At 48.7% G+C, this 25493-nt stretch overlaps 1 protein-coding gene across 1 annotated transcript in view; it reads right to left on the minus strand.

Annotated features, from left to right (window-relative positions):
- Window positions 1-14854, minus strand: part of LOC120922024 (blastomere cadherin-like) — a 31527-nt gene extending 16673 nt beyond the window's left edge. Inside the window, exons 1-5 of the mRNA XM_040334560.1 lie at window positions 14748-14854; window positions 12395-12503; window positions 10201-10400; window positions 1690-1791; window positions 1251-1409 (exon numbers count right to left, since the gene is read on the minus strand). Coding sequence (XP_040190494.1) covers window positions 1251-1409; window positions 1690-1791; window positions 10201-10400; window positions 12395-12503; window positions 14748-14786 — 609 coding nt within the window. The 5' untranslated portion in view covers window positions 14787-14854. The remainder of the gene's footprint in view (window positions 1-1250; window positions 1410-1689; window positions 1792-10200; window positions 10401-12394; window positions 12504-14747) is intronic.
- Window positions 14855-25493: the final 10639 nt, after the last annotated feature.

Here is a 25493-nt window from a genome sequence, read left to right on the forward strand (position 1 = left end):
CCACTTTTCTGGCATTGATCCCCCTGGTCTGTGTATTGCACCGAATTCACGAAGCATCGGCAACACTTCGGTTCTGACAGCGACTCCTGCGCCAAAGTCAGGGAGATCTACGATGTATGGGGGGAGATTTACTACAACTGGAGGGTGCAGAATCCGGTGCGGCTCTGCATGGCAGCCAATCAGATTCCAGGTTTTATTGCTTCATTGAAGAAGTCAGAAGCTGATTGGCTGCCATGCACAGATGTACCGGATCCTGCACTCTCCAGATTTAGTAAATCTCCCCCCAGTGTGTCGCAATGAATGCGCCAAATTCATAATAAAATGAAGTGCGACTCGGGGGGCAGAGGGGGAAACGGCGCGGACAGATTTTGTGAACGTGTCTCGCGTGTTTTCTGGTGCAGTGAGTCGAATTCACGTCGAAGTTCTGGACTCATCCATGGATTTGGCACGCGGCGCGCCGCGTCTAGAACATGGAGACACTTTCACAGGATCTCTTGGCCCCGATCTTTATGAATCCCATGCAGGGCTGTCTTAATGAGAGGAAAATGTACACAGAGGAACCTCGGATGACGAGAATAATGCGTTCCAGGAGAATGCTCGTAATCCAAAGCACTCGCATATCAAAGCGAGTTTCCCCATAGAAGTCAATGGAAACGAAAATAATTTGTTCCGCATTGACTTCAATGGCATGCAATACCGCATGTGGCCAGAGGAGGGGGGGTGCCGGAGAGCCTTGGAAGCACCCGGAAAGGCCAGAAGACAGCTCAGCTGAACTCGGAAAACCTCGGAAAGGCTCGGGAACGGGAACCCCCCCCCCCCACCTCAGGCCAAACGTGGTACTGCACACCGCTGTGGCTCGAATCCCGCTTGTATTGTGAGTCAGGATTTTTCAGTACACAGCGCTTGTATTGCGAAAACGTTCGTTAACCGCGTCACTCGCAATTCGAGGTTCCCCTGTATTGGCCACAGACGCTTTATCACGGGTAAAGGGAGGCTGGACTCCTCCCACCTTCATCCAGCCCAGGGAGGCGGGACTCCTCCCACCTTCATCCAGCCCAGGGAGGCGGGACTCCTCCCACCTTCATCCAGCCCAGGGAGGCGGGACTCCTCCCACCTTCATCCAGCCCAGGGAGGCGGGACTCCTCCCACCTTCATCCAGCCCATAATATTCATATGAATGCGATTATTTCTCCATTCTATTACCACAGAGAGATTTCCTGAAGAATTGCCAGCCAATGACGTGTCCTCACCTCGTATTTATCGATCTCCTCCCTGTCCAGAGATCGGGTAACCGCAAGGAATCCGGTGTTGGCGTCAATGGTGAAAACCCCAACGGGGGGCCGGTCGGCTCCTCCCCCACTTATAGAGTATTTAATGTTCTTGGTTTTTGTGCTCTGAGACGAACGAATCTGTAAAATCAGAATATGATACAATGTATCACTGCACAGGGGTGCCCCGCCCCCGAGGGACTATATTGTACAATCAGACACGTGTGTGGCCAACTTTACCTCTCGGATTATTAATCACAAAAATGTTGTTGTCGGAAATTCTGACAGCAAATGTCCGATGGGGCGCACACACGGTCGGATTTTCCGACAACAAGCTCCCATCGAACATTTGTTGTCGGAAATTCCGATCGCGTGAACGCGGCATTAGCGTTCTGTCCTCGCAGTTTCTCCGCCCCCTCACCTGGACAACGCGTTTAGGAAACGGTCCCCTGTCATTCTCAGCGATCACCACCGGAGGGATCGACCAATCTCTCTTCTGCCTCTTCAACAAACGGGGAGTGTCCTGTAAGAAAGAAAAGACGAGTCTTATTCATGGAGATCGGATCTCATGCAGAAGATCGGAGATTCGGTTCCTTCGGGTTCCACTGAATGAAGATCTTTGTAGATCGACAATCTGGGGGACACTTTTCTGAAAGTCGAATCGCCTGCTGAGTGTAAATCAGTGGCGGCCGGTGGAATTGTTTTTTTTTGTTGGGGGGGGGGGGTAGAATAAATCACCTCTCCCCCAATCGGTCGTTAGGTCGGTAGCACTTACCCCATCACCGGTGGCTTCCCCCGCTCAGCGGTGGCGACCTCCAATCCTCCTGGTCATGACAGCGGCGGTTTCCTCCCTCCTCCTCCTTGGCGGCCAATCAGGAGTCTTCTCTTTTCGACCAATCAGAAAAGGGTCTCACACCCGCTTCTGATTGGCCGGATTGAGGATCAGTGTTTCATTCATTGTTGTACACCACCTGGGTGCATCCTCTGCGACCCACACCCACCTTATTTTGAAGCCTATCAGGGCCTCTGACTCTAATCAGGTGCTTAAAAAAAAAAACGCCTCTGGGAGAGTCCTGGATGGCCGAGACACTAGTGACATCGCTGGATGGAGAGGGGGCTCAGGTAAGTATGGGGGGGGGAGGGGGGCTGCACCCAGAAGGCTTTTTATCCTAATGCATAGAATTCACCTTCTGCCTCTACAACTTTAATGAGGAAATAAAAATGTCTGCGAATCGCTCGCCCCCCCCCCCATAAACTTGTGTCAGCCCATTATTTATAACCAATCGGTGCCCCCCCCCCATAAACTTGTGTCAGCCCATTATTCATAACCAATCGGTGCCCCCCCCCCATAAACTTGTGTCAGCCCATTATTCATAACCAATCGGTGCCCCCCCCCATAAACTTGTGTCAGCCCATTATTTATAACCAATCGGTGCCCCCCCCCCATAAACTTGTGTCAGCCCATTATTCATAACCAATCGGTGCCACTCCCCCTCAAAATATTGCTTCTTGGAAAATGATGTCACTATTATATAAATAATCAATAAATCATCCAATGATATGTGCCAAATAGTGACGGGAAAAGTATTGGGACGCCGGCCTTTTCACGCACATGACCTTTAATGACCCCCAGTCTTAGTCCGTAGGGTTCAATATTGAGTTGGCTCCGCCCTTTGCAGCTATAACACCTTCACCTCTTCTGGGAAGGCCGTCCACAAGGTTTAGGGGCGTGTCTATGGGAAGGCCGTCCACAAGGTTTAGGGGTGTGTCTATGGGAAGGCCGTCCACAAGGTTTAGGGGTGTGTCTATGGGAAGGCCGTCCACAAGGTTTAGGAGCGTGTCTATGGGAAGGCCGTCCACAAGGTTTAGGGGTGTGTCTATGGGAAGGCCGTCCACAAGGTTTAGGGGTGTGTCTATGGGAATGTGTGACCATTCTTCAAGAAGAGCATTTGTGAGGTCAGGCACTGATGTTGGACGAGAAGGCCCGGCTCATCGTCTCCTCTATAATTCATCCCAAAGATGTTGAGGTCAGGACTCTGTGCAGGCCAGTAAAAATTCCTCCACCCCAAACTCGCTCCTCCATGTCTTTATGGACCTTGCTTTGTGCTCTGGTGGGCAGTCATGTTGGAACAGGGAGGGGCCGTCCCCAAACTCCTCCCACAAAGTTGGGATCATGAAATTGTCCAAAATATCTTGGTATGCCGACGCCTTAAGAGTTCCCTTCACTGGAACTAAGGGGCCAACCCAAACTCTGGAGAACAACCCCCCACCATAATCCCCCTCCCCCACACACCATAATACCCCTCCCCACACCATAATACCCCCCCCCACACCATAATCCCCCCTCCCCCCACACCATAATCCCCTCCCCCACACCATAATCCCCCTCCCCCACACCATAATCCCCCCTCCCCCCACACCATAATCCCCTCCCCCCACACCATAATCCCCTCCCCCACACCATAATCCCCCCCCTCACACCATAATCCCCTCCCCCACACCATAATCCCCTCCCCCACACCATAATCCCCTCCCCCACACCATAATCCCCCCACCACCAAATGGTTTGGACCCGGCCATTACCAGGCGGGTGGAGTGGTGTTTTTTTTCTCCTGCACCCCCTTCCTGAGTACCGGCGGGATTATTTATACCCCTTTTGTTTGCTTAGATTTATGCTGGCCGCTAGGGGCGTGTACGTGGATTTACGCGTCGAATATGCAAATGATCAAGATACGCCGTTTACGTAAGGCGTTTTCAGGCGTAAAGATAAACCACCAAAAAGATGGCGCAGCCAATGTTAAGTATGGACGTCGGGACAGCCGTCGAATTTCACGTCGTTTGCGTAAGCCGATTCAGAATGGGGCTGGGTGTAGGTTACGTTCACGTCGAAAGCAAGGAGTATTTGCGACGTGATACTGAGCATGCGCGCGCATGCGCCGTACGATCGGCGCTTAATTTACATGTATGGTAATGAATCGTGAATTCATTACCATACAACACGCCCCCTACCTGCCTATTTTGAATTAGGCGGGGTTACGCCGGGCCATTTGCGCTACGCCGACGTAACTTAGGAGGCAAGTGCTTTGTGAATACTGGGGTAGATTCAGAGAGATTGGAATATCTTTAGGACGGCCTAGCCTAGTGTTTTTAGGCTACACCGCCGTAAATTAGTTAGGCTAGTAGTGATTTTCAATCTACTTACCTGCTAATCTACGGCGGCGTAGCCTCAAACGAGCGGGCGTAAGGGCGCCGAATTCAAATGACTTGGAGGGGGGCGTGTTGTATGGAAATGAGGCTTGACCTCATGTTTTTTGACGTTTTTTGCTACTGCGCATGCGCCGGGCACTAGGGCTGCACGATTTTGGTCAAAATGAGAATCACGATTCTTTTGCTTAGACTAAAGATCACGATTCTCAAAAAAAAATTTTTTATGCCAGAACCCCCCCCCCCAAAAAAAATTTTTTTTTTTAAATAAACCTGTGATTTATCTGAAAAATATGAATATATAAAAAAAGAGACCAGTGATATGTCTATAATGTTAAAGATCATATAACTCCTATGAAAAAAGCAGAATAAAACTTTGATTGAGTTATATGGTCTTTAACATTATAGACATATCGCTGGTCTCTTTTTTTATAGATCAGAAGCAGTACTGCCGGCAACCACTGGGTGGCGCATGGATACACACTACAGTTGTACAGAACTGTGAGAAGGATGAATACATCACAAACGGTACCGCCGGCAACCATTGGGTGGCGCATGGATACAAACTACTGCAGGCTGCTGACGTCGGTTTTGATATCGGCGGCTTTTGCGTTCCACGCTGGTTACGTGGAACCAGCGGTGAAAACAGAAGAATCGCCGGTCATCCCGCGGGGAGATCACGGGCGGGGAGAATCGAAATCGCGATTCTCTCCGCGATTAATCGTGCAGCTCTACCGGGCACCTACTTCTCCCAGTGCGCATTGCGGCTAAGGACGCCGTACGGGCCTATTGATTTCCACATGGACGTAAACGACGTAACTCCCGATTCGCGGACGACTTGCGCAAACGACATAAAAAATTCGAACCTCGCGGCGGGAACGGCGGCCATACTTTAACATTGTTATTCCACCTCATAGGTGGAATAACTTTAGGCCGCCTAAGGCATTTACGCAAACGGCGTAAATCGACTGCGGCGGCCGGGCGTACGTTCGTGAATCGGCGTACAAACTCATTCACACAATCTACGCCGACCCCAATGGAAGCGCCACCTAGCGGCCATCCAAAAAATTGCAGGCTAAGATAGAACGGCGCAAGCCGTCGTATCTTAGATATGTTTAAGCGTATCTCTGTTTGAGCATACACTTAAACATAAGTCGGCGTAGATTCGGAGTTAGGTCGGCTTATCTACTGATATCTACTGATAATCTACTGATACGCCGGCCTAACTCTTTGTGAATCTACCTGTCTGTACTTGCCTCACTATCTTACGTCGGCGTAGTGCAAAGGGGATGCGCTACGCCGACCTAAAGATACGCGGCTCTACCTGAATCTGGCCGATTGTCTCCATATTTCTCCTCGGGGTCTGCAGAGGGATCTGGGAAAAGTCGGCGATGTGGAAGAAGAAGGAAGAGGACGCCGTTGCTTTTCACAAATTCATTTATTTAAAAAAAAGAGAAAAAGAAAAAGAAGGAAGAAGAGGAGAGAAGGAGAAGAAGAAGAAGGAAGAGAGGAGAAGAGGAGAGAAGGAGAAGAAGAAGAAGGAAGAGAGGAGAAGAGGAGAGAAGGAGAAGAAGAAGAAGAAGAAGAAGAAGGAGAAGAAGAAGAAGAAGAAAAAGAAAAAGAAAAAGAAAAAGAAAAAGAAAAAGAAAAAGAAAAAGAAAAAGAAGGAAGAAGAGGAGAGAAGAGGAGAGAGAAGAGGAGAGAAGAGAGAAGAAGAAGGAAGAGAGGAGAAGAGGAGAGAAGAGAAAAGAAGAAGAAGAAGGAAGAGAGGAGAAGAAGAGAGAAGAAGAAGAAGAGGAGAGAAGAAGAGAGAAGAAGAGAGAAGAGGAGAGAAGAAGAAGAAGAGAGAAGAAGAGAGAAGAAGAGAGAAGGAGAAGAAGAGGAGAGAAGAAGAGAGAAGAAGAGAGAAGAGGAGAGAAGAAGAAGAAGAGAGAAGAAGAGAGAAGAAGAAGAAGAAGGAAGAGAGGAGAAGAGGAGAGAAGAATCTTCATCTGTGGAAGAGACTGAGAGAGGAAATAGAAGGGAAGTTCCGATCTTCCCGCAGGACATTCAATCCTTCACCTGGAAAATCCGGAGAGAGAAGAGAAAAGCTGTTAGAATAAGAAGTGTCCTCTCCTCACCTCAATCTCACCCAGCTCCGCTCCACAGCACCCAGAAAGTATTACAACGTCCGCCATTTTATTCTCTAGGGTGTTAGAATAAAAAATATATATAATGTTTGGGGGTTCTAATTAGAGGCCGGTGCGGCCCGACAAGATCGCGCGGAGGGGGGCGCACGGAGACACAGGATGACCAAGGCGCCAGTTTGCGAATTCTAGTTGCAATGGCGACCTGGCGCCCAGGGTTCGTTGAACCCTGCATTAAAGGTGGAGATTTGGGCCGGGTTCACATATGTGGGTGTGACCGGCTCTCATTGGACGCACTTCACACACGTCGGGGGCGGCGCTCTTTCCCGTGTGAGTTTCTGGGTCCGGCTCAGGTGAGAATTCAGGCAAAGATGTGATCGCTGACTGGAAGAGGAGCCCGATCGCTGATCCTTGTTAGTAAGAACAGACGATCTGTCTCTCCTCTCCTGTGTTTACACACATCCCCGCTCTGGCTCTCACGCCCGCCGCCCACGCGCATCGGGTCCCCCGCCATGCAGGGCGCGCCTGCTACAACTATTTAAAGGGCCAACGTACAGCTACGGCGAGCCGACCTGCGGCTGTATAATGACAGCGGCTGGTCAGCAAGTGGTTAAAGCGATCGACAGATCTGACCAGATCCACCTCTGGAGGGAGTCTGTTCCACATTTTCACTCCTCTTACTGCGAAGAAACCTTTCCGTATTTGGAGATGAACTCTGTTTTCTCTAGAGCGCCCCCTTGTGATTTTTTATTTTTTTATATTTATTGGAGTTGTAACATTGTACATCTTACTGGGGTAGATTCAGGTAGCAATTGCGTCTGCGTAACCATAGTTACGCAGCGCAATTGCTTAGTTGCGCTGGCGTAACGACGTTTCTGTATTCAGAAAGCTCGTTACGCCGACTGCAGCCTAAGATATGCGCGGCATAAGGCTCTTATACCGTCGTATCTTAGGCTGCATTCTTACGATGGCCGCTAGGGGGCGTTCCCGTAGTGGTCAGCGTATAGTATGCAAATTGCATACTAACGCCGATTCACTACCCTACGCGAGCCCTGCGTACGCAGTTTACGTTGTTTACGTTCGTCGGGTTCCGCGTAAGGCTGCTCCTGCTATTAGCAGGGGCAGCCAATGCTACGTATACCCGTCGTTCCCGCGTCGCAAATTTAAAATTTAACGTCGTTTGCGTAAGTGAATCGTGAATGGCGCTGGACAAATGACGTCCTTGCGACGTCATTTGCCGCAATGAACGTCGGGAAAGTTTCCCGACGGAGCATGCGCACTACGTTCCACGCCCCCTACGGGATCATTTAAATTACGCGCCCTTACGCCAGCCAGTTTTAAGGAGCGCCGGCTCAAATTACGTAGCTAATGCTTCATGAATGAAGCGTAGCGCAGATAATTTGCGTAGGCGCATGGTAAAAACGGTACGCTGCGCCTCCGTAAGAAGTGCGCAGCAGTACCTGAATCTACCCCACTGTTTATTAGGTGAGTGCTGAACCCTTTATTGGTTTATTATACATGGATAACACTACGGGGGTCATTTACTAGAACGCCGCGGCGCTAATTAGCGCTGATCTTGAAATTTACTAATGTTCCGTCGCCGCTAATAGCGCTCTTTTTTATTCTCACGTTCGCCTGTTGATATTTTAATTGCCTAAAATGGGCGATATGATATGTCATAGTGCCCGCTGCCCGCCACTTCCCGGCGCTTTAGTAAATGACCCCCCAATATGTCGTCTACTACGGCAGCGAAATGTTCAAAATGAGATTCGGTCCAACAACTCCGAGTAAAAGATTGAAATGTATCCAAAAACAAACATGTCATTTACAGGAAAACCTCGGACTGCGAGGATAATTCGTTCCGGAAACACGCTTGTAATCCAAAGCACTTGTATATCAAAGCAAATTTCCCCATAAGAAATAATGGAAACTCAGATGATTGGTTCCACAACCATTTATTCAGAAGTCCTTCAGTTTATAGTCCATATAAAAAGATTCTAGCGATGTGATTGGTTGTGCGACCATAAAATGTCCACCAATGGAAGCCTCCGCAAGGGGATCAGAAGGAAAATCCAGCAGGAGCTCCAGAGTATAAAAGAGAAGAGAGGCTCCGCCTCTAAGTGTAGCAATAAGTTGCTGAATGTTGTCCCTTCATTACATGTAACCATATTACTACACTTAGAGGCGGAGCCTCTCTTCTCTTTTATACTCAGGGGGCCGGATTCAGGTAGAATTGCGCTTTTTTTGCGGAGGCGCAGGGCAACGATTTTGCCCTGCGCCCCCGCAAATTTGCTCCTCTGCCCTCGATTCACGGAGCAGAAGCTCCGTAAATTGCGAGGGCGCGCCGGCAAAATTGCCCGGCGCTAGAGCACGCAATTTAAATGATCCCGTAGGGGGCGGGAACCATTTAAATTAGGCGCGCTCCCGCGCCGAGCGCAGAGCGCATGCTCCGTCGGGAAACTTTCCCGACGTGGATTGCGGCAAATGACGTCGCAAGGACGTCATTTGCTTCCAAGTGAACGTGAACGGCGTCCAGCGCCATTCATGTATCACTTACGCAAACGACGTGAAATTCAAATTTCACGACGCGGGAACGACGGGTATACTTTAGCATTGGCTGCCCCTACTATTAGAAGGGGCAGCCTTACGCTAAAGACGCAGTACGGAAACGATGTAACTTGCGTACGCAGGGCCCGCGCAACATTGTGAATCGGTGTTAGTATGCAATTTGCATACTATACACTGAGCACAATGGGAACGCCACCTAGCGGTCATCGCAAGAATGCAGCCTAAAATCTGCGTGGCATAATGCCACGCAGATTTTAGGCTGCAGTCGGCGTTACGATGTTCCTGAATCAGGAGCAATCGTTACGCCGGGGCAAGCAAGCAATTGCGCTGTGTAACCTCTCGTCCACACTCTCGGTTTTCTCGGCAAGAACCAGAAAGTAAACTGCTGGCCGCGCTTTCTTGCCGAGTACACCGAGCGTCTGGACGAGGCTTTGAGGTTTTTTGTCGAGATCCCGCTCTTTATCTTCTCGTCCGTGTTTTCTTGCCGTGAAACCCGAGTGTGTGTATACTTACCTCTCCGTGGAAACCCGCGCATGCTCAAGGAGACTTTGGCGCATGCGCGGTAGCTTCCAAGGCATAGTGTAGGGTGTAGCAAGATGGCAGCGACAGCATTGAATGTGACGTGCTCACCGTGGTTGATGACGTCACGGCGGTTCTTTTGAAGGGCCATGTGTACACTCGGCAAACAAGAAAGCTTCCCAGGAATCTCCCGGCGTGTGTACAGGGCTTTACGCCTTATTTTGCGGGGGTAGCACCGCCCCCTCCCCCCCGCTTCTCAATTTGCGGCTAGTTCTCGGCTCCAAAATTCCTGATGACAGCCCTGAACATTCTGTCCTCAGGTGAAGCGCTGTGCAAATATGTAAAAAAAAACTGCAGCTACCACCGTTTTATTCTCCAGGGTGTCAGATAATGTTGGGGGGTGGGGGGGGGTCGGGGGGTTTAGATAATCTTCAGGCCTGAAATAATTTTTTAAACTGATGTGCAGAAAAAAAAAAAGGACCTATGAAGAGTTCTCCCTCTGAAGAGCGACGTACCTCCCTCTCGTTCCACACCGACACCGTCACCGAATATTTCTTCCCAGCGCCGTCCCAGGCGTTCAACACGAAGCTGACGGATCCGTCATGGAGGGTGACCTGCCTCTTCACCGTCACCTTCCCGTCCGGGAAAACCCGGAACCGGGTGTCATCGGGGGAGTAGAGGGCCCGGGGCCCCGAGGAGCAGGGATCGAAGGTCACTGCAACCCGAAAACAAGGGAAATCCGTTACATTCTTACAATCTCACTACAATCTGCGTTTTGGGGGGGGGGGGCACAAATAATACCGGGCACTCCCCTAATACCGGACACCCCCTCCCCCCAATACCGGACACCCCCCTCCCCCCTAATACCGAACACCCCCCTCCCCCTAATGCCGGACACTCCCCTCCCCCCTAATACCGGACACCCCCTCCCCCCTAATACCGGACACCCCCTCCCCCCTAATACCGGACACTCCCTTCCCCCCTAATACCGGACACCCCCCTCCCCCTAATGCCGGACACTCCCCTCCCCCCTAATACCGGACACCCCCTCCCCCCTAATACCGGACACCCCCCTCCCCCCTAATACCGAACACCCCCCTCCCCCTAATACCGGACACTCCCCTAATATCGGACACCCCCCTAATACCGGACACTCCCCTCCCCCCTAATACCTGACACTCCCCTCCCCCCTAATACCGGAGACACCCCCCTAATACCAGACACCCCTCCCCCTAATACCGGACACTCCCCTCCCCCCTAATACCGGACACTCCCCTCCCCCTAATACCGGACACCCCCCTAATACCGGACACCCCTCCCCCTAATACCGGACACTCCCCTAATACCGGACACCCCTCCCCCCTAATACCGGACACTCCCCTCCCCCTAATACCGGACACTCCCCTGCCCCCTAATACCGGACACCCCCCTCCCCCCTAATACCGGACACCCCCCTCCCCCCTAATACCGGACACTCCCCTCCCCCCTAATACCGGACACTCCCCTCCCCCCTAATACCGGACACCCCCCTCCCCCTAATACTGAACACCCCCCAATACCGGACACTCCCCTCCCCCCAATACCGGACACTCCCCTCCCCCCAATACCGGACACCCCCCCCCAATACCGGACACTCCCCTCCCCCCAATACCGGACCCCCCCCCCCCCTAATACCGGACACCCCCTCCCCCTAATACCGGACACTCCCCTCCCCCTAATACCGGACACCCCCCTCCCCCCTAATACCGGACACTCCCCTCCCCCTTAATACTGAACACCCCCCTCCCCCCTAATACCGGACACCCCCTCCCCCCTAATACCGGACACTCCCCTCCCCCCTAATACCGGACACTCCCCTCCCCCCTAATACCGGACACTCCCCTCCCCCTAATACCGGACACCCCCCTCCCCCTAATACTGAACACCCCCCAATACCGGACACTCCCCTCCCCCCAATACCGGACACTCCCCTCCCCCCAATACCGGACACCCCCCCCCCTAATACCGGACACTCCCCTCCCCCCAATACCGGACCCCCCCCCCCCCTAATACCGGACACCCCCTCCCCCCTAATACCAGACACCCCCCTCCCCCTAATACCGGACACCCCCCTCCCCCCTAATACCAGACACTCCCCTCCTCCCTAATACCGGACACTCCCCTCCCCCCTAATACCGGACACTCCCCTCCCCCTAATACCGGACACTCCCCCCCCTAATACCGGACACCCCCCTCCCCCTAATACCGGACACTCCCCTCCCCCCTAATATCGGACACCCCCCTCCCCCTAATATCGGACACTCCCCTCCCCCCAAATACCGGACACCCCCCTAATACCGGACACCCCCCTCCCCCCTAATACTGAACACCCCCCTCCCCCCTAATATCGGACACCCCCTCCCCCCTAATATCGGACACCCCCTCCCCCCTAATACTGAACACCCCCCTCCCCCCTAATATCGGACACCCCCTCCCCCCTAATATCGGACACCCCCTCCCCCCTAATACTGAACACCCCCCTCCCCCCTAATACCGGACACTCCCCTCCCCCTAATACCGGACACCCCCCTCCCCCCTAATATCGGACACCCCCCTAATACTGTAATTCTGGATCCTCGCCCTGGGCGCTGGACGACCCGTCCCCGGCACTGAACAAAGCCGCTCCCTCCATAGTGTGTACCTGTATGTGCCCCTCCCCCATCATCTCACCTTTCCCCAGGACTCTTCCTCGTTCCAGAACCTTGCGGGTGACGGTGAAAGCATAGCGCTGCTCGGTAAATCCCGCCTCACACGGCGCCTCTGTGCTTCCATGGCACACCTACGGGAGCCAATAGGAGGAAAGTCACCCACAGGACACAATGTCACCCAATGTACACATTTCTAAATGACACAAATGTATCAACTTCCCCCCCCCGGGAGTAGAGGAGAGCCAATCAGGAACAAGCTGAGATTACAGAACTCTCTGGGCCAGATTCTCAAAAGAGATACGCCGGCGTATCGCCTGATACGCCATCGTATCTCTGAGTGCGCCCGTCGTATCTCTGAGTTTTTTCGCCGCTAGGTGTCGCCGACGTCGTTTTCCCGATCGAGTATGCAAATTAGCTAGATACGCGAATTCCCGAACGTACGCCCGACCGACGCAGTGAAGTTACGACGTTTACGTAAGATTTGCGACGCGTAAAGTTGCCCCTGGGTATATAAGGGGCGCAGTCAATGTTAAGTATGGCCGTCGTTCCCGCGTCGAAATTTGAAAATGTATGTAGTTTGCGTAAGTCGTCCGTAAATGGCGCTGGACGCCATTTACGTTAACGTCGAAACCAATGACGTCCTTGCGGGGAAAACGGTCGTGTGCATGTTTTTCATTGAGGACAAGTTCTCAATTTCCTCGTCGGGCTGGTTTACGACGAGAAACACGTTCGTGTGTATGCTAAGAAACCCGCGCATGCTCAGAACAAAGTATGAGACGGGAGCGCACCTTCGGTAAAAGTAGCGTTCGTAATGGAGATCGCACATTAGTCACGCTGTAACAGACTGAAAAGCGCGAATCGTCTATCACCAAACTTTTACTAACACGCGGTAACACGAGATCAGCAAAAGCAAAGGCTGCTTTTGCTGATCTCGTCACCGCGCTTGAGAACGACGGGATTTGTCTTGACCGTGTGTACGCAAGGAGAGCTTGTCGAGTTTCTCCACAATATATAAAAGATGCAGCGCTAAGATAAAGTCCAAATAAAAATCACGCAGGGCGGGATAGCAGGACGCCTCCACCAACGGTAGTAATGGCCGCTCACCTCACAAATATCACCCTCCGTAAGGTCATAAATCGCTTTCCCACAAGCCTGACAAGGAACTCGCCGAGGAAAACGATGCGTCTTTTCTGACGAGTTCCTCGTTGGTATGTATGAGGCCTCAGTCACGTTCTGTGAGGGGTGCACATACTTATTCCACTAAGGCTGCATTCACACCTGAGCGTCGGTCGTTTTTTTTGGGCGTTTTTTTCCGGCGTTTTGTCGCGCGTATTCATGCTTATTTGCGCGTTTGCATACAGCGTCGTCCGACGTTTTTGTACTTCAATGTTTTTTATTTTAGCCAATAGGAAAAATGATCGTCTTTTCATCACTTGTTGCTATGTTGGTAGATTTTTTTTATCTTCTGCCTGGGTGAAAAGTTCTATTGATTAAAGCGTCGAAACGCCCGTAGCAAACGCCCGTTGTCGCGCAAGTCGCACGATACGCGCGACAAAAAAGGGTCCGGAACTTTTTTTGGCTACAGGCGTATCGGCGTGCAGATGTGAACCGTCTCCATAGACTTTAATGTATTTTGGTCCCTCTGGCGTTTGTGAGCGTCGCGCTACAGGCGACAAAACGCCTAGGTGTGAATGGGCTCTTTGGCTGCATTCACACCTGAGCGTCGGTCGTTTTTTTTGGGCGTTTTTTTCCGGCGTTTTGTCGCGCGTATTCATGCTTATTTGCGCGTTTGCATACAGCGTTGTCCGACGTTTTTGTACTTCAACGTTTTTTATTTTAGCCAATAGGAAAAATTATCATCTTTTCATCACTTGTTGGTAGATTTTTTTTATCTTCTGCCTGGGCGACAAGTTCTATTGATTAAAGCGACGAAACGCCCGTAGCAAGCGCCCGTTGTCGCGCAAGTCGCTTGAATCAAGCGTTTCCATTACTTTCTATGGGTAATGGAAACGCTTAAATACGCCCGAACCGCCCGATACGCGCGACAAAAAAGGTCGATTATTGGACGCTCCTCTGATATTCCTCTATTGGAGACGTTTCCCCCTGCGGGGAATGAGACGTTTTGTGGTGACCCCCTCCCCCACACCCCCGGGATGACCTACGACCCCCCCACACCCCGGGGTGACCTACGACCCCCCCACACCCCGGGGTGACCTACGACCCCCCACACCCCGGGGTGACCTACGACCCCCCCACACCTCGGGGTGACCTACGACCCCCCCACACCCCGGGGTGACCTACGACCCCCCCACACCCCGGGGTGACCTACGACCCCCCCACACACCCGGGAAACATCAGAAATAAAGTTTTCTCACCTGGATCAGGGAGACGAGGAGAAGACAGCCGAGCTTCATCCTGCACACGTCTTCCAGTAACTGACTCTCCCCTCCCCTCCCCCTTCATAGGGATGTGGCAAGAGGGAAGCCCTCCAGCTGTTTAAGTAATTACAGATGTGAGAGGGCCGAGCCCCCCTCCCCCCAACCTGTCCCCCCCCTCCCCCCGACCTGCCCCCCCTCACTGGAGGCTCCGGGGGCCCTTATCACCGAGAGGTTCATTTGAATTAGGCGCGCTTACGCTACGCGAATACAGTACTTGCCTCTCTGACTTAAGGCGGCGTAGCGTAAATACGATACGCTGCGCCGCCTTAAAGATGCGGCGCTCTCTCTGAATCTGGCTATTCGTCTCCATACACACTATTCGATTTTCTGCAGATTTTTGTCTTCAGATTTAATAAAACCTCAGAGAGATTGGGGGGCTCTGCAGTAACAGGAGATTGGGGGGCTCTGCATAACAGGAGATTGGGGGGCTCTGCATAACAGGAGATTGGGGGGCTCTGCAGTGGAGATTGGGGGGCTCTGCAGTGGAGATTGGGGTGCTCTGCAGTAACAGGAGATTGGGGGGCTCTGCATAACAGGAGATTGGGGGGCTCTGCATAACAGGAGATTGGGGGGCTCTGCAGTGGAGATTGGGGGGCTCTGCAGTGGAGATTGGGGTGCTCTGCAGTAACAGGAGATTGGGGGGCTCTGCGGTGGAGATTGGGGGGGGGGTGCTCTGCAGTGGAGATTGGGGGCTCTGTGGTGGAGATTGGGGGGCTCTGCGGTGGAGATTGGGGGGGGCTCTGCAGTGGAGATTGGGGTGCTCTGTGGTGGAGATTGGGGTGCTCTGCAGTAACAGGAGATTGGGGTGCTCTGCAGTGGAGATTGGGGGGCTCTGCAGTGGAGATTGGGGTGCTCTGTGGTGGAGATTGGGGGGCTCTGCAGTAACAGGAGATTGGGGGGCTCTGCGGTGGAGATTGGGGGGGGGGGGCTCTGCAGTGGAGATTGGGGGCTCTGTGGTGGAGATTGGGGGGCTCTGCGGTGGAGATTGGGGGGGGGCTCTGCAGTGGAGATTGGGGTGCTCTGTGGTGGAGATTGGGGGGCTCTGCAGTAACAGGAGATTGGGGGGCTCTGCAGTGGAGATTGGGGGGGGGGGTGCTCTGCAGTGGAGATTGGGGGCTCTGTGGTGGAGATTGGGGGGGGGGTGCTCTGCAGTGGAGATTGGGGGGCTCTGCAGTGGAGATTGGGGGGGGGGGGGGTGCTCTGCAGTGGAGATTGGGGGCTCTGTGGTGGAGATTGGGGGGGGGGTGCTCTGCAGTGGAGATTGGGGGCTCTGTGGTGGAGATTGGGGGGGCTCTGTGGTGGAGATTGGGGGGGCTCTGCGGTGGAGATTGGGGGGGCTCTGCGGTGGAGATTGGGGGGCTCTGTGGTGGAGATTGGGGGGCTCTGCGGTGGAGATTGGGGTGCTCTGCAGTGGAGATTGGGGGGGGTGCTCTGCAGTGGAGATTGGGGGGCTCTGCGGTGGAGATTGGGGGGCTCTGCGGTGGAGATTGGGGGGGCTCTGCGGTGGAGATTGGGGGGGGCTCTGCGGTGGAGATTGGGGGGCTCTGTGGTGGAGATTGGGGGGCTCTGCGGTGGAGATTGGGGGGCTCTGCGGTGGAGATTGGGGGGGCTCTGCGGTGGAGATTGGGGGGGGCTCTGCGGTGGAGATTGGGGGGCTCTGTGGTGGAGATTTGGGGGCTCTGTGGTGGAGATTGGGGGGCTCTGCGGTGGAGATTGGGGTGCTCTGCAGTGGAGATTGGGGGGGGGGGTGCTCTGCAGTGGAGATTGGGGGGCTCTGTGGTGGAGATTGGGGGGCTCTGCGGTGGAGATTGGGGGGCTCTGCGGTGGAGATTGGGGGGGCTCTGCGGTGGAGATTGGGGGGGGCTCTGCGGTGGAGATTGGGGTGCTCTGCAGTGGAGATTGGGGGGGGGGTGCTCTGCAGTGGAGATTGGGGGGCTCTGTGGTGGAGATTGGGGGGCTCTGCGGTGGAGATTGGGGGGCTCTGCGGTGGAGATTGGGGGGCTCTGCGCACACATGACATGCCATCATATCAGGATATTTCTGGTCTAAGGGAACCCCTAAAGGCAGGACCCATGTGATTTCATGTTACAGTGGGTCCCCACCAATTGTGCAAGCTGCTTGCCTATTGCAGGTTCAGTCTTCCCGGCCTGGTGCAGATCTACCATTGTGTGTCCGGTCCTTGGACAGCTCATTGGTCTTCACTATCGTGGGGTTCGGACTGTCTGAGGTTGTGGACAGGAGGCGTCTTTTATACTCAGTGCCGGCCCAAGACATTGTGCTGCCCGGTACCAAGAATGAAATGCCCCCCCCCCCAAAAAAAATTACGCCCACCAAAATGCCCCCACATCCATTGTTTTATATCATAACTAAAGAGGACCTGTCATGGCTCTATACATGTATATAGGAGTATAAAGAGGACCTGTCATGTCTCTATACATGTATATAGGAGTATAAAGAGGACCTGTCATGTCTCTATACATGTATAGGAGTATAAAGAGGACCTGTCATGGCTCTATACATGTATATAGGAGTATAAAGAGGACCTGTCATGTCTCTATACATGTATATAGGAGTATAAAGAGGACCTGTCATGGCTCTATACATGTATATAGGAGTATAAAGAGGACCTGTCATGACTCTATACATGTATATAGGAGTATAAAGAGGACCTGTCATGGCTCTATACAGGAGTATAAAGAGGACCTGTCACAGCTCTATACATGTATATAGGAGTATAAAGAGGACCTGTCATGGCTCTATACATGTATATAGGAGTATATAGAGGACCTGTCATGGCTCTATACATGTATATAGGAGTATAAAGAGGACCTGTCATGGCTCTATACATGTATATAGGAGTATAAAGAGGACCTGTCATGTCTCTATACATGTATATAGGAGTATAAAGAGGACCTGTCATGGCTCTATACAGGAGTATAAAGAGGACCTGTCACAGCTCTATACATGTATATAGGAGTATAAAGAGGACCTGTCATGGCTCTATACATGTATATAGGAATATAAAGAGGACCTGTCATGGCTCTATACATGTATATAGGAGTATAAAGAGGACCTGTCATGACTCTATACATGTATATAGGAGTATAAAGAGGACCTGTCATGGCTCTATACATGTATATAGGAGTATAAAGAGGACCTGTCATGGCTCTATACATGTATAGGAGGAGTATAAAGAGGACCTGTCATGGCTCTATACATGTATATAGGAGTATAAAGAGGACCTGTCATGACTCTATACATGTATATAGGAGTATAAAGAGGACCTGTCATGGCTCTATACATGTATATAGGAGTATAAAGAGGACCTGTCATGGCTCTATACATGTATATAGGAGTATAAAGAGGACCTGTCATGGCTCTATACATGTATATAGGAGTATAAAGAGGACCTGTCATGACTCTATACATGTATATAGGAGTATAAAGAGGACCTGTCATGGCTCTATACATGTATATAGGAGTATAAAGAGGACCTGTCATGGCTCTATACATGTATATAGGAGTATAAAGAGGACCTATCATGGCTCTATACATGTATATAGGAGTATAAAGAGGACCTGTCATGGCTCTATACATGTATATAGGAGTATAAAGAGGACCTGTCATGGCTCTATACATGTATATAGGAGTATAAAGAGGACCTGTCATGGCTCTATACATGTATATAGGAGTATAAAGAGGACCTGTCATGGCTCTATACATGTATATATGAGTATAAAGAGGACCTGTCATGGCTCTATACATGTATATAGGAGTATAAAGAGGACCTGTCATGGCTCTATACATGTATATAGGAGTATAAAGAGGACCTGTCATGGCTCTATACATGTATATAGGAGTATAAAGAGGACCTGTCATGGCTCTATACATGTATATAGGAGTATAAAGAGGACCTGTCATGGCTCTATACATGTATATAGAAGTATATAGAGGACCTGTCATGGCTCTATACATGTATAGGAGTATAAAGAGGACCTGTCATGGCTCTATACATGTATATAGGAGTATAAAGAGGACCTGTCATGGCTCTATACATGTATATAGGAGTATAAAGAGGACCTGTCATGGCTCTATACATGTATATAGGAGTATAAAGAGGACCTGTCATGGCTCTATACATGTATATAGGAGTATAAAGAGGACCTGTCATGGCGCTATACATGTATATAGGAGTATATAGAGGACCTGTCATGGCTCTATACATGTATATAGGAGTATAAAGAGGACCTGTCATGGCTCTATACATGTATATAGGAGTATAAAGAGGACCTGTCATGGCTCTATACATGTATATAGGAGTATAAAGAGGACCTGTCATGGCTCTATACATGTATATAGGAGTATAAAGAGGACCTGTCATGGCTCTATACATGTATATAGAATTATAAAGAGGACCCATCATGGCTCTATACATGTATATAGGAGTATAAAGAGGACCTGTCATGGCTCTATACATGTATATAGAATTATAAAGAGGACCCATCATGGCTCTATACATGTATATAGGAGTATAAAGAGGACCTGTCATGACTCTATACATGTATATAGGAGTATAAAGAGGACCTGTCATGGCTCTATACATGTATATAGGAGTATAAAGTGGACCTGTCATGGCTCTATACATGTATAAAGGAGTATAAAGAGGATCTGTCATGGCTCTATACATGTATATAGGAGTATAAAGAGGACCTGTCATGTCTCTATACATGTATATAGGAGTATAAAGAGGACCTGTCATGGCTCTATACATGTATAGGAGTATAAAGAGGACCTGTCATGGCTTTATACATGTATATAGGAGTATATAGAGGACCTGTCATGGCTCTATACATGTATATAGGAGTATAAAGAGGACCTGTCATGGCTCTATACATGTATATAGGAGTATAAAGAGGACCTGTCACAGCTCTATACATGTATATAGGAGTATAAAGAGGACCTGTCATGGCTCTATACATGTATATAGGAGTATATAGAGGACCTGTCATGGCTCTATACATGTATATAGGAGTATAAAGAGGACCTGTCATGGCTCTATACATGTATATAGGAGTATAAAGAGGACCTGTCATGGCTCTATACATGTATATAGAAGTATAAAGATGACCTGTCATGGCTCTATACATGTATATAGGAGTATATAGAGGACCTGTCATGGCTCTATACATGTATATAGGAGTATAAAGAGGACCTGTCATGGCTCTATACATGTATATAGAAGTATAAAGATGACCTGTCATGGCTCTATACATGTATATAGGAGTATATAGAGGACCTGTCATGGCTCTATACATGTATATAGGAGTATAAAGAGGACCTGTCATGGCTCTATACATGTATATAGGAGTATATAGAGGACCTGTCATGGCTCTATACATGTATATAGGAGTATAAAGAGGACCTGTCATGGCTCTATACATGTATAGGAGGAGTATAAAGAGGACCTGTCATGGCTCTATACATGTATATAGGAGTATAAAGAGGACCTGTCATGACTCTATACATGTATATAGGAGTATAAAGAGGACCTGTCATGGCTCTATACATGTATATAGGAGTATAAAGAGGACCTGTCATGGCTCTATACATGTATATAGGAGTATAAAGAGGACCTGTCATGGCTCTATACATGTATATAGGAGTATAAAGAGGACCTGTCATGACTCTATACATGTATAGGAGTATAAAGAGGACCTGTCATGGCTCTATACATGTATATAGGAGTATAAAGAGGACCTGTCATGACTCTATACATGTATAGGAGTATAAAGAGGACCTGTCATGGCTCTATACATGTATATAGGAGTATAAAGAGGACCTGTCATGGCTCTATACATGTATATAGGAGTATAAAGAGGACCTGTCATGGCTCTATACATGTATATAGGAGTATAAAGAGGACCTGTCATGGCTCTATACATGTATAGGAGTATAAAGAGGATCTGTCATGGCTCTATACATGTATATAGGAGTATAAAGAGGACCTGTCATGGCTCTATACATGTATATAGGAGTATAAAGAGGACCTGTCATGGCTCTATACATGTATATAGGAGTATAAAGAGGACCTGTCATGGCTCTATACATGTATAGGAGTATAAAGAGGACCTGTCATGGCTCTATACATGTATAGGAGTATAAAGAGGATCTGTCATGGCTCTATACATGTATATAGGAGTATAAAGAGGACCTGTCATGACTCTATACATGTATATAGGAGTATAAAGAGGACCTGTCATGGCTCTATACATGTATATAGGAGTATAAAGAGGACCTGTCATGGCTCTATACATGTATATAGGAGTATAAAGAGGACCTGTCATGGCTCTATACATGTATAGGAGTATAAAGAGGATCTGTCATGGCTCTATACATGTATATAGGAGTATAAAGAGGACCTGTCATGGCTCTATACATGTATAGGAGTATAAAGAGGACCTGTCATGGCTCTATACATGTATATAGGAGTATAAAGAGGACCTGTCATGGCTCTATACATGTATATAGGAGTATAAAGAGGACCTGTCATGGCTCTATACATGTATATAGGAGTATAAAGAGGACCTGTCATGGCTCCATACATGTATAGGAGTATAAAGAGGACCTGTCATGGCTCTATACATGTATAGGAGTATAAAGAGAACCTGTCATGGCTCTATACATGTATATAGGAGTATAAAGAGGACCTGTCATGGCTCTATACATGTATATAGGAGTATAAAGAGGACCTGTCATGGCTCTATACATGTATAGGAGTATAAAGAGGACCTGTCATGGCTCTATACATGTATATAGGAGTATATAGAGGACCTGTCATGGCTCTATACATGTATATAGGAGTATAAAGAGGACCTGTCATGGCTCTATACATGTATATAGAAGTATAAAGAGGACCTGTCATGGCTCTATACATGTATATAGGAGTATAAAGAGGACCTGTCATGGCTCTATACATGTATATAGGAGTATAAAGAGGACCTGTCATGGCTCTATACATGTATATAGGAGTATAAAGAGGACCTGTCATGGCTCTATACATGTATATAGGAGTATATAGAGGACCTGTCATGGCTCTATACATGTATATAGGAGTATAAAGAGGACCTGTCATGGCTCTATACATGTATATAGGAGTATAAAGAGGACCTGTCATGGCTCTATACATGTATATAGGAGTATAAAGAGGGCCTGTCATGGCTCTATACATGTATATAGAAGTATAAAGAGGACCTGTCATGGCTCTATACATGTATATAGGAGTATAAAGAGGACCTGTCATGGCTCTATACATGTATATAGGAGTATAAAGAGGACCTGTCATGGCTCTATACATGTATAGGAGGAGTATAAAGAGGACCTGTCATGGCTCTATACATGTATATAGGAGTATAAAGAGGACCTGTCATGACTCTATACATGTATATAGGAGTATAAAGAGGACCTGTCATGGCTCTATACATGTATATAGGAGTATAAAGAGGACCTGTCATGGCTCTATACATGTATATAGGAGTATAAAGAGGACCTGTCATGGCTCTATACATGTATATAGGAGTATAAAGAGGACCTGTCATGACTCTATACATGTATAGGAGTATAAAGAGGACCTGTCATGGCTCTATACATGTATATAGGAGTATAAAGAGGACCTGTCATGGCTCTATACATGTATATAGGAGTATAAAGAGGACCTGTCATGACTCTATACATGTATAGGAGTATAAAGAGGACCTGTCATGGCTCTATACATGTATATAGGAGTATAAAGAGGACCTGTCATGGCTCTATACATGTATATAGGAGTATATAGAGGGCCTGTCATGGCTCTATACATGTATATAGGAGTATAAAGAGGACCTGTCATGGCTCTATACATGTATATAGGAGTATAAAGAGGACCTGTCATGGCTCTATACATGTATATAGGAGTATAAAGAGGACCTGTCATGGCTCTATACATGTATAGGAGTATAAAGAGGATCTGTCATGGCTCTATACATGTATATAGGAGTATAAAGAGGACCTGTCATGGCTCTATACATGTATATAGGAGTATAAAGAGGACCTGTCATGGCTCTATACATGTATATAGGAGTATAAAGAGGACCTGTCATGGCTCCATACATGTATAGGAGTATAAAGAGGACCTGTCATGGCTCTATACATGTATAGGAGTATAAAGAGAACCTGTCATGGCTCTATACATGTATATAGGAGTATAAAGAGGACCTGTCATGGCTCTATACATGTATATAGGAATATAAAGAGGACCTGTCATGGCTCTATACATGTATATAGGAGTATAAAGAGGACCTGTCATGGCTCTATTCATGTATATAGGAGTATAAAGAGGACCTGTCATGGCTCTATACATGTATATAGGAGTATAAAGAGGACCTGTCATGGCTCTATACATGTATATAGGAGTATAAAGAGGACCTGTCATGGCTCTATACATGTATAGGAGTATAAAGAGGATCTGTCATGGCTCTATACATGTATATAGGAGTATAAAGAGGACCTGTCATGGCTCTATACATGTATATAGGAGTATAAAGAGGACCTGTCATGGCTCTATACATGTATATAGGAGTATAAAGAGGACCTGTCATGGCTCCATACATGTATAGGAGTATAAAGAGGACCTGTCATGGCTCTATACATGTATAGGAGTATAAAGAGAACCTGTCATGGCTCTATACATGTATATAGGAGTATAAAGAGGACCTGTCATGGCTCTATACATGTATATAGGAATATAAAGAGGACCTGTCATGGCTCTATACATGTATATAGGAGTATAAAGAGGACCTGTCATGGCTCTATTCATGTATATAGGAGTATAAAGAGGACCTGTCATGGCTCTATACATGTATATGGGAGTATAAAGAGGACCTGTCATGGCTCTATACATGTATATAGGAGTATAAAGAGGACCTGTCATGGCTCTTTACATGTATATAGGAGTGGAGGAGGAGGAGCCTCTTGTAGAAGAAGATACAGGTAATGAGTGGAGGAGGGAGGAGCTTCTTATAGAAGAAGATACAGGTCTGTGTGAGACGGAAATCTCGCTTGTTTGTAGAGGAGACCAAATACTTATTTTCCACCAAAATTTCCAAATAAATTCCTTCCAAATCAGACGATGTGATTGGATTGTCTCTCATAGTTGAGGTCTACCTATGATGATTACAGGCCCCTCCCATCTTTATAAGTGGGGGGGGGGAGAAGTCGCACAATTGGTGGGAAATAAATACTTTTTTGCCCCGCTGTATATTATATACTGGCGCAGTGATATTCCGTCCCACTAGGGGGCGCACACTTACAACAAATACAATTCATATCCTGCTGGTGATTTGCTCTCATTTTTTTTACAAACGATCAGAAAATCCGACGAATCGATCGTGCGATAATCTGAACGCTGGTACGCGGCTTTCAAGAGCCGATCACAAGAGTTCATCTGAAATTATCCGAAGGGACAAACAGGAACATTTTTCTCGTATGACGTCACAACGAACGATTTTTGTTTGATCAGTACAGGATTCGTCCGGAGAAGAGCGAGACGCGCATGCTCAGAAACGAAAGAACACAACACATGACTTCCGAAGTTATATTCTGTCATAGAAGAATTTTGTAACTTTAGTATCTCTTCATTTTCCATATGGAGGCGAGCGCAAAAATAAAAACGGACGATCGTTCCTCCGATCGTCTCATCGCGTGGCGCAGATTCTGGGGAATAGTGGGGGAGGGGAGGGGAATCCATTTCATGACTGAAAAGTTACTATTAACAAGAGGAATGTGCGCCACCTAGTGGCTGCCTGAGGTTATAGATTTATTAGAAGATTTTTCCTTTTATATTTATTACTAATTTTATATATTATTGTTTTTTATTCTAATTCTGGATGAAATGCTCTGACAGCTTTTTGATGGGAACAAATTGGATCCGATTTCTAAGCAATTTGGCATTTTATTATTTATATAGAAGAGAACTTTGGGAGCTAACAGAGGGCCAGATTCAAGAAGCAATTGCGCCTGTGTAACCATAGGTTATGCAGCGCAATTGCTTACTTGCTCCGGCGTAGCGAATGCTCCTGATTCAGAGAACTCGTTACGCCGACTGCAGCCTAAAATTTGCGTGGCATAAGGCTCTTATGCCACGCAGATTTTAGGCTGCATTCTTGCGTTGGCCGCTAGGGGGCGCTCCCATTGTGATCAGCGTATAGTATGCAAATTGCATACTAACACCGATTCACAAAGTTGCGCGGGCCCTGCGTACGCAAGGTACGGAGTTTCCGTACGGCATCTTTAGCGTAAGGCTGCTCCTGCTAATAGCAGGCGCAGCCAATGCTAAAGTATAGCCGCCCTTCCCGCGACGTGAAATTTGAATTTCACGTCGTTTGCGTAAGTGATTCGTGAATGGCGCTGGACGCCATTCACGTTCACTTTGAAGCAAATGACGTCCTTGCGACGTCATTTGCCGACTTGCTGTATATATATATGGGGGGGGGGGGTGATGAGAAAGCTGTGTGTGTATATATATATTGGGGGGGCTCTCTGTATATATGGGGGGGGGGGGAAAGCTGTGTGTATATATATATTGGGGGGGGCTCTCTGTATATATGGGGGGGGGGAAAGCTGTGTGTATATATATATTGGGGGGGGGGC

Source organism: Rana temporaria, unplaced genomic scaffold, assembly GCF_905171775.1.
Source record: "Rana temporaria unplaced genomic scaffold, aRanTem1.1, whole genome shotgun sequence".
Taxonomy (NCBI): Eukaryota; Metazoa; Chordata; class Amphibia; order Anura; family Ranidae; genus Rana; species Rana temporaria.